At 44.0% G+C, this 14,645-nt stretch overlaps 1 protein-coding gene across 3 annotated transcripts in view; it reads right to left on the bottom strand.

Annotated features, from left to right (window-relative positions):
- Positions 1 to 14,645, bottom strand: part of LOC147631379 (sphingoid long-chain bases kinase 1-like) — a 77,873-nt gene that overhangs the window by 18,480 nt on the left and 44,748 nt on the right. For all 3 annotated transcript variants that reach the window (XM_086809780.1, XM_086809782.1, XM_086809781.1), the window contains exons 4-6: positions 13,365 to 13,724; positions 12,443 to 12,536; positions 11,891 to 11,928 (exon numbers count right to left, since the gene is read on the bottom strand). In XM_086809780.1, the coding sequence (XP_086665906.1) occupies positions 11,891 to 11,928; positions 12,443 to 12,536; positions 13,365 to 13,724 (492 nt within the window). The remainder of the gene's footprint in view (positions 1 to 11,890; positions 11,929 to 12,442; positions 12,537 to 13,364; positions 13,725 to 14,645) is intronic.

Raw genomic sequence — 14,645 nt, 5'->3', positions numbered from 1 at the left:
GAAAATGAGCCAAAGATTGGTGAAGAAAATCCCACCCCTCAGCAAGTGCGGACATATAAAGCATAACATGAAATAGCCAGAAAGGTGTTGTACTGGTTGTCTGTCAATGTGATAGACTCTATGATTGTGCATATGTAGGATGCATAATCGTCTAAGAAGGCTTGGGACACCTTGGGAAAGATATACAGCACAAATACCAAACTCGGAAGATGTAGCTAAAAGGAGAAGTTGCATAATGTGACCAGAGGAAACCCAAGTATAAATGATTACTTGGTGAAGGTTAAAGGACTTGCAGATGCCCTTACTTCTATTGGATCACCAATAGATGATGATGATATGGTTTCTGTGACCTTGAATGTTCTTGGTAAAGAATACAACCAATTTCAAACTTCCATTTGAGAGAACTTTCTTGATTTTCAAGAATTAATTGCTCTTCTCATCCATGAGGAGATGAATATTGGAAAAATATGGGTAGCAACAACAATAGGAACCAAATGTACAAACAGGTGGAAGAGGCCACTCTAGAAGCACGTAGAGCCAAAGGGACTGAGGTGGTTGGCAAAGAAATCAAAGTGTAAATAGCATTATAGTCACCACAAACAGGCAACAGGAACGAAAACGACGAACACGTCGAAACGTGAAAGGCTTGTCACTAGGAACCGGGACCGGGACCGGCAAGAACCGGCTGGTGGAGTCGACTAAGTATAAATTATTGGAATAGATAACGAACAACAATGAAAAACATAGAAAAATGTAAATAACGAACAACAATAGGAATTTGAGACCCCTTGATTTATAATCAATGAAATTACATTGGGATACAAGTTACAAAAGTCTCATGAGTGAGAGGCTAGCTCAAAAACCGGAATAAAAACCTTCCGGCCCGAAAAAATTATGATCATCAGGCTCATTGGAGCCACAATCTCTTGTTGTTGTTGCTGTAGCAGAAGAACTAGCAACTATGTCGGGTGGAGTAGAGGGCTACTCCATTCGCTCCAAATTCTCTTCATCCTCCTCGGACCAATGCTTCCAAGCATCTAGAAACTCCAAGCGCTCAAGAAGACGTAGATTGGCACTCACATAAACCAAGCCATTGGCTTTTAGAGTGCCAAGACGGTTACACTTCTTTGAAGCGACATGGCTGAATGAGCTCCATAGTTATTCCTCATCTCCGTATACAAGACTTTATTTGTCTCTATTTGCGCCAACTTCTCTATCATCGTGTCCATTGCTTCATAAATTCGACCAATGCATGGCTGCACAGCATCTGTCATCCTTAACAAGTGGATGATGGGCTTCCCTAGATCGACAATTTTCCTGCACTGCTCCCAAAATTCCGAGTCTGTGATGTTTGTCTTGCAATCCTTCCCTGCTTTTGTGCATGCTAGATGATGTTTCTCAAACTCATCACTCACCATGAGTTGCTTTAGAGCACTAGAGCTGTTTTGTATGGACTCCATCATCAAGAAGTTGTATCTGAAACGAGTGTCCGAATACTTTCGAAGATCTCTTTGCGACCTCTTCCTGAACTCAGCCAACAAGAAAGTGTGCCTGCAAATGAAGGACACAATCTGGTTGCCCTTCTCTATGGTATCTACTACCCACTTTAGGTCTTTGAGCATGTTGTTCAAACAATGGGCCATGCACACGGAGAAAGTGATATGTGGATATCGCTCCTCCAACAATCTACCAGCTGCTCTGTTTGCTGGCTCCCCATCGGCCACAAGCTGTATCACCTTCTCTGGACCAGCTACTTCTACCGCATCGGACCACTCTTTGAATAATGTCTCTACACTCTTCCCTGTCTTCGATGCGTCATGTACACTGATGAATAGGCAATGACTCCATGAATCGACCTAGACCACGTGTCACTCCATCCATTTGTAATAAGAGTGATGTCGTTCCGCTCCCAAGAGGCCCTCACAACCTCCGTCGCTGCATGCACTATGTCCTTCTCCTTTGACAAGATAGTGGTCCTCAAGACCTCAGAAGTAGGGGGAGTGTAGGTGGGTCCAAACTATGCAATTTTTCTCACCATATCCTTGAAATAGAAGCTCTGGGCTGCTTGGAAGGCAATGGTGTCATGGTAGAAGAAACGACCAACTGCTGCATCCACCTCCTCCTTAGGATCCCACCGACCTGGAAGAGTGCTCTGCCTCATTGAAGCTCCCCTGGGCAGTGTTGGAGGTGGCCCAAACGGCGTGACAGTAGGTCCAAAAAATGATGGCATCTTGCTCCCTACGCTTTGCGAAGATCCCACGTATGTAGTAGGATCCACTCCATTCCCGGTCCGTTGAGCTGCTAGAGCTGGTTGCATGTCCTCTTTCCTTCGGAGCTCCTCCCGCCTCTTGCTAGTAATGGAGGAACAAAATGCTATTTCCCTGCCCTGGGACATGAAGCAAATGCGATCGAATGCGAGATGCACTCCCGCTCTTACTTTGACTACAATATTTGCATTTCCAACGCTTAGTGCCACCCGTTTTGTAGGCGTACTCCTCCACGACCTCATCCCACCAAGTCCACGAGGAGTTTTGGGCCTCTTCGAGCTAGACACGAGGGTGCTCTTTGGAGCCATAATTGACGCTGACAATATTACATAGTAGGTTTCAATAAGAAATGAAAAAAACATTTGGACTACATTGTGCAAATTAATGAGCAAACAACAAAGCGAGCGCTATTTTTCCATTAATATTTCCGTAGGATAAGTTCAAGATACAAACACAAGGCAACTGCCTCAATTCAAGGTGAATTTTCAACATTTGAAATTGCACTAACTCCTAGAGGAAGTGTAAACCGGCCTTCAGATACCAAAGGGCGGTGGAACAAACACTCGCACATAAAACACTTCAACACCATTGAGGATCTAGAAAAGGAAAACAAACAGGGGGAGCTAGAGTGCTCCTACCAATAGTACACGGACACCGATTGGCCCCAAAACGCAGTGGCGCCCCTTGCGGTATTTCTTTAATTGATTATAAGAGCTTTGATTACAATATAAGGTTGGTAATTCAGCCGTCCCAGTAGAACTCCTGAAGCCTGCAAAGAACCTGCATCTGGCTTCTTGTCCACACGGCATCCACAAATAAATCCAGCCATTGTTCATATCAAAAGGCTCTTCTCACACATTGAGTCTGCATACAGAAGCTTTCTCCCATGATCAAGGCTGCCACAACCATCCATAGCCTCTCACACTATGAACAGCATCACACCCTGACACATCCAGTGCTCCTGCATCACAACACAGACTCCCAAACTGTCTCTCAAAAGAGAACTCGCATCACAGCACAGCATACTATACAGTTGACACACCTGTACAAACCCTCTCTACCTTCCAAGGTACTATCCATCTCTGTCATGGATCTCTTGTCCCCTGTCCTATTAGTAGCAAGGCTGTACCATACATGTGTTCACTCCTGTACCTTCTGCCTGCATGTGACCTGTCTCCTGGAGAAACCCAAAAACATGTTTCCTCGAGAAAACTTACGACCCGTTTCCACATGAAACCCTTAGGCCTGTTTCCCTTTGAAACTTCTGTCGTGTTTCCCATACATCTAGTTACCTGTTCCCACATGAAACATCTGGCAACATAGCGATGCCCATAGCTGTAGTTCCCACTGTTCCTTTCTAGCAGGAAGAAAACAATCTGCTCCATGAGCACGCAGCCATGCGAGCTTGCTTCACTCCCATGCCAAGAAACATAACCACATAACCTTGTACTTGCAGCCAAAGACCCAAGCACATAGCTGAATTTGCTACCAAACAAAATCAGCCCATAAACTGTCCCAAAACAGTCCCGAATCAAAGCATAGAAAGGCTGAAAGTTCCATCAGTTGAACGCCATCGACATGATGTCCATGTTCATGGAAAAACAGCCCTTGTCCACCTTTGTGTCCAGAAAAAAACCAACCCTTGTCTACTCTTCAGCAGAGGGAGAGAGAGAGAGAGAGAGAGAGAGAGAGAGAGAGAGAAAGGAGGCCTGTGTCTCTGTTCTGAAGCACAACACAGCAGCCAGCCCTTTAGTCTCCAAAAAGCAAAGGGGAAGGAGGGATTCAGTAGGTGCCTGGTTCTGTCCTGCCCGTACAGCTGTCCGTACAGCTGCCACGTGGACTGTACCTGCAAGTGTACCTGACTGCGCCGTCTATACTTGCAGCAGCCTGCCCTGCACCGCCAGTACCTGCACCACCTGAATCTGCACCTGCAGCCTGTCCTGCCACGTGGGCTGTACCTGCAGACAGCAGCCGTACACTACCTGCACAGGCCCATCCATACGCAGCCAGCATGCAGTCCACCTCTCCCCAGAAAAGCACACGCTTCCTCTTCAGATTGATGAGCAGCCCTCCTCAACGAAAAAGCACATGCGCCTGCTGCAGGGATAGGCGCCTCTTTTGCCTGCTAGCCCTCCTTTTACCCAAAAAGCACACGTGGCCCCAAATATAGCATAAGGGCCACGTTTCTTTAATGAAGGGCTTAATAAATGATTTTAAAGGTTTTTAAACCTTCAAAGCTAAAATTCCTTTGCCCCCTTTCACACATGGGGTTGTCCACACATGGGCTTCCATCTTCACTCCCACCTGATGCCATTCACACTGTCCACCATGTCCCCGTGCACATCTGCATCTTGTCCAGAGAAAAACACAGGGTCATGACATACCCCCCTCTTGAAAAATGGCAAGCGTCCTCGATTGCACTCAATGGCACAGTAAAGCAGCTCATGAGCAAAGAAACCCCATATGGTAAAAACAATGGCCTTCCAATGCATCTGGGTGATAAAATAATCATCCTGCACAATAAGCCACACTGTCCTCTTGCTTGTTCCTTCAGAACCTACAGCAAAAGTCTAAAACCAAATGGAAACACGTTAATTGTGTTAGCCAAAAACAAAACCATGCATCATTCTACATATGACACACATATGCATGACACACATATGCATTCGCAAACAATATGCTCCTCAAAATGCTCTACCTACTCCAAAGTAACAGTCTAAGGGCTGCTCGCAAGCCTTACGCCCATGGGCATCCCACAGTATCAGATGGGTGTAAAGAATGCTTTCTTGCATGGTGATTTACAAGAAGTATACATGCTGCAGCCACCGAGTTATGAGAGTGATGGACATCATGATTTTGTGTATAGATTATGCAAAGCCTCGTATGGCTTGAAGCAGACACCCAGAGCATGGTCAAACAAGATCGGGAAGTATCTTGTTTCACATACCGGTGATAGTGATACTGATATACATGATGTGAGGAAGCTTTTGAAGCACAAGTTTGAGACAAAGGATTTGGGTGACCTGCAGTATTTATTAGGCATAGAGGTGGTGAGATCACCTCATGGCATTTTGTTGTTATTACAAGGGTAGTATGTCTTGGACATATTGCCCAAGTATGATATGACAGGCTATAAGCCTATTTCAGTGCCATTGGAGCAGAACACAAAGCTTTCCGCAGATATCGGTGAGCTTTTGAAGGACCCCACTATTTCAGTGCCATTGGGAAAAAACACAGTTTTCTGTAAATACCGATAAGCTTTTAGAGGACCCCACTATGTACAAGCGCATAGTGGGTAGCTGGATCTACATGACCATTACTAGGCCAGACTTGAGCTATGTTATTGGACTTGTGAGTCGGTTTATGCAGGCCCCAAGAAACAACACTTAGATGTGGCTAGACGGATTCTCAAGTATATAAGTTCATAGTTGATTATGGACTTTTTGTTGACACAGAGATACAGCTACATGGATACATAGATGCTGATTGGGTTGGTAGTGTCGCAGACAGGAGATCTACCAGCGGCTTTATGTTTTCTTTTGAGAGTGTTGCTGTGACTTGGAGCAACAAGAAACAGCCGACAATTGCCTTGTCGAGTACAAACGCAGAGTATAGGGACGCTATTATGGCATCTTGTGAGGTAGCTTGGTTTCAGAAGCTACTTGGTGATATGGGTGAGTCCATGGATAGGGCCGTTGTTATTTATTGTGACAACATGAGTAGCAGACAGCTAGCCAGTAACCCAGTATACCATGCTAGGACGAAGCACATTGAGGTGCATTATCACTTTGTGAGGGAGAAGATTCTAGCAAGTGATGTAGATTTGGTATATGTTAGCACGGAGGAACAAGTGGCTCACATCTTCACAAAGACATTGGGCACAGAGAAGCTCCACAGGTTTAGGAGCTTACTTGGAGTACAGTATGTGGAGTTGAGCTCAAGGGAGAGTGTTGAGATATCAAGCTCGACTAGTGCTGCGGGCATTGGTGACCCAACTGGGTGATAACATCCACACTTATGTCATTGGCACGGTTGGTGAGATTATGGTTGATATGCCCCTAGTGGATGACAGGCTGTGTGATAGCCATATTTGGAGTACTAGAGTTATGGCATAGTTATAGCGCCAGCTCATGTGCACACTATGCACCGATCATTGTAAGTTATAGTAGGAGAGTACTTTCCCTTATAGTATGTACGCTTATCTCCTTATGTTAGTGGTTGTAGAGACGAGAAGAAGATAGAAGAAAATTCGATTATCCATCTCTCTCTTGTGTCTTGTGCTCTCTTTTGTGTGTGTTTGCTTGCAAGGAACTCAAACTCTCCCTCTCCCCAGCATTCTCTTTACAAGCCAAGATCCCATAAAAACAAGACATAAGCATTGTTAATCCAAATTCGATTCTGTAGACTCGATTCACCACCCGACCATAGATCTTGTACATCAACGGATCATCCCCAAGCATAGGAATCAAGGCTCCCATCCATACATCACACAAGTCAGCCCTAGCCTCCCATACCACCAGGACCTACCCTAAGGGGCTATCGGTAGACTATCTACATCACTATGGACCAACAGGAGCGGGGTTACACTCATGACCCAGGTATTGACCAGCATGGTATAATACCACAGTATACAATAATCCACTGATCATAGAATCCTCACGTATATAGTTGTGCCAATAAAAGCTTTACTTATGGGATTATTATTTATAAGCCTTGACCTTATAATGTGCCTACTTTTCCTAATCCTTTGGCCCCCTAGCCCCTTGATTAGGTCGGCTAACCCTATGGTTAGCATCATGTACATAACATACTTCCCCTCTTGAGACATTTACGTCCTCAGAAATGAAGTCAGGAATCTAGGCTTCAAACTAGCCATTGTCTCCCAAGTTGAGTACTCATCAGCCCTATCTTTCCACGTAAGCTTACATTCAAAAATCAACTTATTTCAAAGCTTCCTTTCGAAGCCTTTCCAACACTAAAGCAACGTCCCTCTCGAAGATTCCGGTGAAGATTCCGGTGTCGTTTTTCTTTTGGACGTCCTTCCTGGTTTTACGCTTCCACTCGGTAGTGGTGGTCAAAGGATTCATTGGGAAATTCTACAAAATGCCAGCCACAGTCTCATCGAAGATCCTGGCAAAGTGGATGGAATCCTCCACTCTTATGCTATGTGGCTCCTCCTTCGTAGACCTCATTCTAGTAATGCCCCATAACCCACGAGCCAAAAATCCACACAAAATTATGTGGATCCATCTGTGTAGCAGGGGATGCTAAATTAAGAAATTTTTGCACATAGCTATCAAAAGTCAACTCGCGCATCTCTGTTTGACGAGAACCTCAAACTCATCCTCAGGTTGAACGAATTCAGCCCAGAATCGCTGCTCAAAATGAGCCCAAGTACTGGATTTTTGTTAGAGGTATTTCCACCATGTCAAGGCCTTCCCTTTAAGAAAACCTTGAACCATCTGAAGTTTCCAATTATCTGGAAAAGGATTGAACAACTCAAAGCCTGTGCTCCATCTATTCAACCAAGAGTCCACATGATCTTGGGTCTTCTCCTTTTTGTCACAACATATCGGAAGCAAAAGGAGCTATTGATCTTGGTTTCTCGTGCAGAGGGTTCAAAAGTGTACACCCAAAAACTCAAGTTGTGCTCGCTGCATCTCCCCTTAAGCTGATCTAATTCTCACATACTCCATTTCAACCTCCTTTCCCTCAACTGCCTCATCAACGACGTGATGGTCTTCGCCATGCACATCATCCTCAAAGCAACATCGTTCATGCAAAGCAAAGGAGGTTTGAAGGTAAGATAGGGTGTTCCCACGTCAAAAAGAAAAACATCCAAGGATAGTTGCCGCGCAAGACAAGAGAGAAGAGGGCTGGTCTGTGCTCCCACGCTCCTCAAATCAATGATCTTAACAAGCTTCAAAAAGCAAATGTGAAGAGAAAGGAGGCCTCGGTCTCTCTATTTATGGACAAGGGATGAAAGGCTAAGCCTTTAGGAAAGCGTGCTTTTTACTTAAATTATTAAAAGAGAGAAAAACTGAATTTTCAATGTATGCTTATAGTAAGTGTCCCAAAAATAACACTAATCACATGTTTTTCTGGGCACCTTTTCTTTTCTTAAGAAAAAACTGTTTTTCTAAACATGCATGCCCATGTACGTCTAGCATGCTTCAGCTGCACAGATCTGAGCGCCAACATTGTCGCCGCCTACTGTATGATGTGCAACGCCTGTTGTGCAGCCTGTGCAGCCTGCTACGAAGGCTATTTGGATTGCTGCTCCTGCACACCCAATATCAAGGTTGTGGTATAGGTTATGGTTAGCAGAGCAAAAGTACAATGCTTTTATAGGCTTTTAGAGCCTTACCTTTTGACACACCACACACTGGGCCAATGACACAAGGCAAGTGCCCATGACATCATTGCTTATCACATACACACATACGTGGCTACAAGAGGTTGTTCACACACTCTTACACGCTTACTCACATGAGTGAGTCTTCACACACACATACAAGGGATTTTTCACAGATGTGAGACTCCGAATACCCCAACAATCCCCCCTTCAGAGCAAAGGTGGTGAGACCCTTACGGAAGAAAAGATGCTACCACCTACCCCATCCACATTGCCTCACAGCAAGTCTCACCATGTGTCAACTCCCGTGCCATGGTCATAGAGTCTCTCTGGTCAGGGTTTTGGACAGAGGTAGCGAGGATGGCACTTTGTCACCCCCCACCCCCCCCCCTCCCCAAAACTCGTAACAGCGATAAAAGATAACACAGAGCCTTTTATAACATTAAGGCCTTTAACATTCGTAGGAAAAACACACAGGATTATTACATCTCTTTTTGGGGGACATCCCGGGGAGAGAACCCAACAAAACTCACACAACATAAAAACATCTAAAATGCCCAGTCATAGTCTTCCTCGGTGAGGGAGACTTGGGCAGTTGTTGCGTTGATTTCTTCGATCATCTCCTCTTCTTCAGCTATCAGATTTACATGGTGCTTCTCCTGCTCTTTTTCAAGCTTTTGAAAACATTGTGAATCCTTGTGTCCCAAACATTGACATTATCTGCACTTTCTCATTTTGTTTGACCTTTAGTTATGTGCTCAAGGAAAGGCCTTATCATCCCCGAGGCTGTTGCTAGATGCTTTGCCATCTTTGATTCTTCGAATGTCATTGAAGCTGAGCGCAGTACTTCGAGGGACAACCATTTTATCTTCATCATTAGGCTTACACTTCAAGCTAGTGAGCTACTGAACTAATGAGTAGAGCTTTGCAAGATGGTAATTCTTCACTGTTTTCCATCTTGAGACCATCAAATTTAAGCTTTAAAAATACTTTGGAATTAGTTATTTTGTTTTCAAAGATACCTTCTAACTTGCTCCAGATTTGGGGCCGTTGATTTGAAGTAAACATGATGTATAAGTGAATCTACAATTCCAAGGCCGATGATAGTGATTGCCCATTGATCATGTTGCCTCCAAGTTTTCAACTCCCGTCCCTCAGTTCGCATCGCCAGAGATAATCTCCGATAGTCCTTCCCTCATCAAGAGTAACCGCATCTTGGTCTGCCATGTAGGAAACCTAGTTCCTAAGAGCTTGTCCATAAGATTGATGCTTGATGAAGTGGCCGGATCCATTTTGCAAAACGTACAAAGACTAGAGGCGAAAGCAGACAAGAAAAAGACTCTGCAGGTAAGCTCATATCTCTCACATGCAGAAAAGCAGTGAGAAGCTGATCGGCAGACTAGGGGTTGGGCAGTGGAGTGCACAAAGCCAGCTGAATGGCTAAGTAGTCAAGCTGAGTCCGCGTACAAGAGCTGGTGGAGCTGTTGGCGGCTAGCAGCACAGCTGGGCGACGACTGAAGGCGGAGTTGCAGGCGATGGTGTAGTCAAAGGTGCAGATCTGGCGACGACCAGTCAATGGCACAGTCACAGAGGAGCGGCTGGAGGTGGCGAGTGGCAGAACGGCCTGTGGCGGTGGTTGCTTCAGCAATCTCACCACCCGAAAATGGCAACGGAAATGGTGGCGCCGCCGATGGGCTGGGCAGAAGTGGAGCCCTCCGCACTAGCGCCGCCCAAGAATGATGGTGACATTGGCGGCAAGCGGTGCTTCACACAGCAGACAGCTTGGCTCTAATACCACTTGTGGTATAGATTCGGGTTAGCAGAGAAATTGTTATGGAGGCTTAAAAGGATACATGGTGATGAATGAAGTAAAGAGAGAGTGAGAGACGTGACAAATTGAAAGAGAAAGGCACTAGTGACTATTTGCATGACTCAATGATCCTTTTGATTGATGATTCTAAAGCTTCAAAGAGTACAAACCTTATCTTTTGACACACCACACACTGGGGCAATGACACATGGCAAGTGCCCATGACATCATTGCTTGTCACATACACACACAAGTGGCTACAAGAGGTTGTTCACACACTCTTACACACTTACTCACATAAGTGAGTGTTCAGACACACATACAAGGGCTTTTTCACACACTGAGACTCCGGATACCCAAAAAAGGTTGGTTATTGCTCGCCTGAAGGCACTTCACCATCTTACTTTCCTACTACAACTGAAGCTTATCTTTCATAAGACAACGCTGGAATATATGAAGTGGCCTTACTTTGTGCTTAACGCCAAATAGGGAAGTCTATGACTTCATGTATATACTTGCTTAGGGCTAGACATAGTTACCATGGACAATTTTTAAGTCATGGCTGGCCAAGTATGAACATTAGCCACTTTTATATGAGTTAATTTCACATTAAGCAATATACCATCATTGCCCTTGCAGCAATAGAATACTTGAGAACTCTCTTCCCTCTTCTCCCTACTCTCTTGCTTGTGTTCTTTTAAATCCTTGTATAGCTAGACAGATGCACGCTTGGGTAGGAATGGTTGTAGGATCTCTCTCCCATGAGCTTCCGCTCTCTTTCCACCTCTTGAGAGATTGATCCATCATGTAGGAATCATCTTCTTGCCTCCATCTAGACGGTTCAAACTCTTCCTCCACACCCCATGGCTATGGATCTCTCCAGTGTGACAAGGGAGGGAGGATCTGGACAATGGGCTAGCACACAGCTAGCACACCCACAACCGGAAACTTTCATTTCATGGCTCTAATGTGGTGATAAATTTTAAAGACCTAGGAAGGATGCAAGATTAACCAAGGCTTCATGATTAATTAAGATAACAATGACACACTAATTGCAAACAAAGAGACTCAATAATAAGCAAAAGCAAAAGCTCTAACTTCATTGCTTAATCAAGCTCCAAGTACAACTTTAAGTAGGTCGGAGTGAGCATTAATGACTCACACTTCTTGCACTCCATGGTACACCTCATGTGACAAGTACAAAGCATGTGACCCCATTCAAACCTTCTGCATAGCACCATATGAAGCTCTTATACTTGCAGCTAATTTACCTCTCTGTTGAAAGCTTTCCTTTGAGCACTACCATTTCAAAAGGCCAGCAATTGCCACATTGTGGCCCAAACAGTTACAGAAAGCATTCATCTCTTAAGAGCTGTCCAGCAAATGACTAAAGGAAATAAAACTGATGTTTTTTACAGCACTGTGACTAGTGACAAAAACTTTCCCACAACTGCATACCTCATTGACTATGCCATCACCTCCAACACATATAATGCCTGCACAAAATATCCACAAAGTTTCAGAGACACGTTACTGCATTAAAAGCATGAAAGGCCCCCATAAACATCCCCCCTCCCCCAGAAGCCACCCCAGCCAGCATGTAAAGACCCCATAAACAACCCCTCCCCCAAAAGCCACGCCAGCCCACCCCCACAAAATAAGAAAATAAAAAAATACTAGAAAAGGGAATAAAGGCACACCCACATGTGCCCGTGTGTGTGCATGTGTGTTTTGAGGTTGGGGGGGATACTAAACTATCCACTATGATATATACTGAAGGAATTATCCACTATGATGCATACTGAAGGAATAGCGGCTACACGTGCCACCTTCAACATCTCAAGAAACTCTTAACCATCCATATCAACCAACTTAATTACGAAAAAAATCAAAATTTGACTTACTAAGTGGTCATCAACCCTTTGTAGATACACACTTTATTTCCACAACAAATCAAAAGACTTAATTATAGCAACTTAAAAGGGAGTTCATGTTCGCTTTTAAAATTACCATTTTTACAAGTTGAAAGGTCCACATAAGCAGCCAGATTCTGAGCATGATGAGGACCATTGGTTTCTACCACCGTTAACCTTAACCCCGCTAGCTGTAGAAAAAGGCATGGTTAGATCCAAAAAGTTTCCTTCCCTATACTGGAGTGTTAAATTGGAAGTGGCAGATTGCATCAATGGAATCGACGAATCATGCAAGATGTCACCGTCAAAGTGAAGTGTTTCTTGAACGGATGGGTGAAGCTCAGTGTGCATGGCGGAGAACCCAAAAACAGGGTAAAATAAAAAGAAGAAGCAAGAGGAAGAAAAGCAGCAGCTCTGATTATTGAGACCAGTATGTAAGGTCACTCTTTAGGGGACCTGAAGCTTCAAAGGCAATGAGCTCAGACGTTTTGACCAAATTTGACCGCTCTTGACCATTTTGGACCAAATTTGACCAGTTTTAAGCAGTGACCAGCATTGACCAATCCACTCACATGTTGGATCAGCCTTTGACTTAAGCTCACCAACTCTGTATCAGTCTTTGACCAAACTTTGACCGCCATCAAAGACTTTCTTATTTCTGGACATGTTTGGTTGAGATCTCCCTAACTTTTGGTTTGAGATCTCCCTTTGTATGATTTTATATTTCTTAATAGCAGTCTCTTTTCTGAAAATAAAAATAAAAATTGCAAGGTTATCAAACAGCACACAAAAAGAGAGAGAAATATGCTCATTGCCATCCTAGGTTATTTTACTAAGAAGCGTACTACAGACATGTTTCCTAAGAAGGAAGTGCCAGATCCTCTTCCCAATAAACTACGTTCAGACTTAATCTGATTGTTGCTGCTGTGCATTCAGACAACTGCAGTGCAATGCAACCTTTCAATACAGAAAATGCAGAGAGACTAGCCAAAAAGTTGTAAAAAGGATATGGTGTGCACCTTAAATATGGGTTCCACTTTGGAATCATAAATCTTGCGAGCACAACCACGTCCAGAGCGAGGATTAAGAACAACAAGCATGGCGCGTCCAGACTGATAGCTTGTTGCAATGTCCGGAGGTGAGTCTTTCACATCAATTATTGACCCTTGTCTTTTTGATGGCGGCAAAGGTTGTGGTGAGTAATTGACAAAACATTTTTGAGACTGAAGAGCAGCAACCCATTTAGCAGCCTCATCTGGCCTTGGAGCCAAGAAATGGGCATCCTTTCTTTTGCGGCATGTCTTGCTGCATGGCCACCTTGACTTTCTGAAAGGAAAGGAATGTACTGTAAATCTGCGGGTATGAAGAACATGGGAAACCTGCAGAGTACCACACTGCTGTCACTTGTAATTTTTTCTTTAAATTACAGACAAAGAATGATTGCAATCTATTCTTAAGGCAGCATAACAATTGAGTTGGTTAGATAAGATAAAAATGATGCATCAAAAACATTGGCCAGTTATAACAAGATTTTGCTTACAAATATTTTTTTGAACAAGAATTTAAGTTCTCTCTAACAGCTGTTTGAGTCTTTCACATGCATTTTAAGTGGAGAGATCATGCCACATCACAATCTAGGGGGTCAGTGCATGGACATTTGCATCCAAAATAAATTGGTGTGTGAACAGACCCCTCCTCTAAAGGGTAAGAAGATATTCTTCATAGAGATCCATGCTGGTATCCAGCAGCTAAGATTCGTCTAACCATGCTTTCTTAGCATGTCATTGGTCATCTACCTCTTTGGACCAAATGTGAGTGCAAGAATGAAGAAAGGCAGTTCATGTTCATGCCATGTGATGAGAAAGATATGCATGTCATTGGTCATCTCAAAAGCCTCTGAACTTCGTCTCTTTGGACCAAATGTGAGTGCAAGCATGGAGAAAGGCAGTTCATGCTCATGCCATGTGATGAGAAACATTTCTATAGTGTGGCATACCACCACTACTCACAGCTCTTGAAAGGTAATTGTCTAGAAGATGCCAACACAAGCATGCAAATGTAAGATTGGGGTATCATCTCAAGGGCATAAAATCCAATCTCCTAAGAGAGCCAACAACCTGGAAAAGACATCTGTGTGTATAGACTTTAAAGCCTACTAATATTATGCTATGGTTCAAAGTCTGACCATTGCCCGGTAGTACTATGCATCAGAGATCCGGGGAGTCAGAGTTCTCCCCACGTGCATATTCCCGAGTCTTTTTACTTAGATGCATGCAGAGCTTTCATGGAAGGTGATGGAT

The sequence above is a fragment of the Cibotium barometz genome, chromosome 15 (assembly GCF_041138505.1).
Source record: "Cibotium barometz isolate CiBa-2024 chromosome 15, ASM4113850v1, whole genome shotgun sequence".
NCBI lineage: Eukaryota > Viridiplantae > Streptophyta > Polypodiopsida > Cyatheales > Cibotiaceae > Cibotium > Cibotium barometz.
Note: the sequence above shows the minus strand (reverse complement) of the source record. Positions and strands in the feature narration are given on the sequence as shown.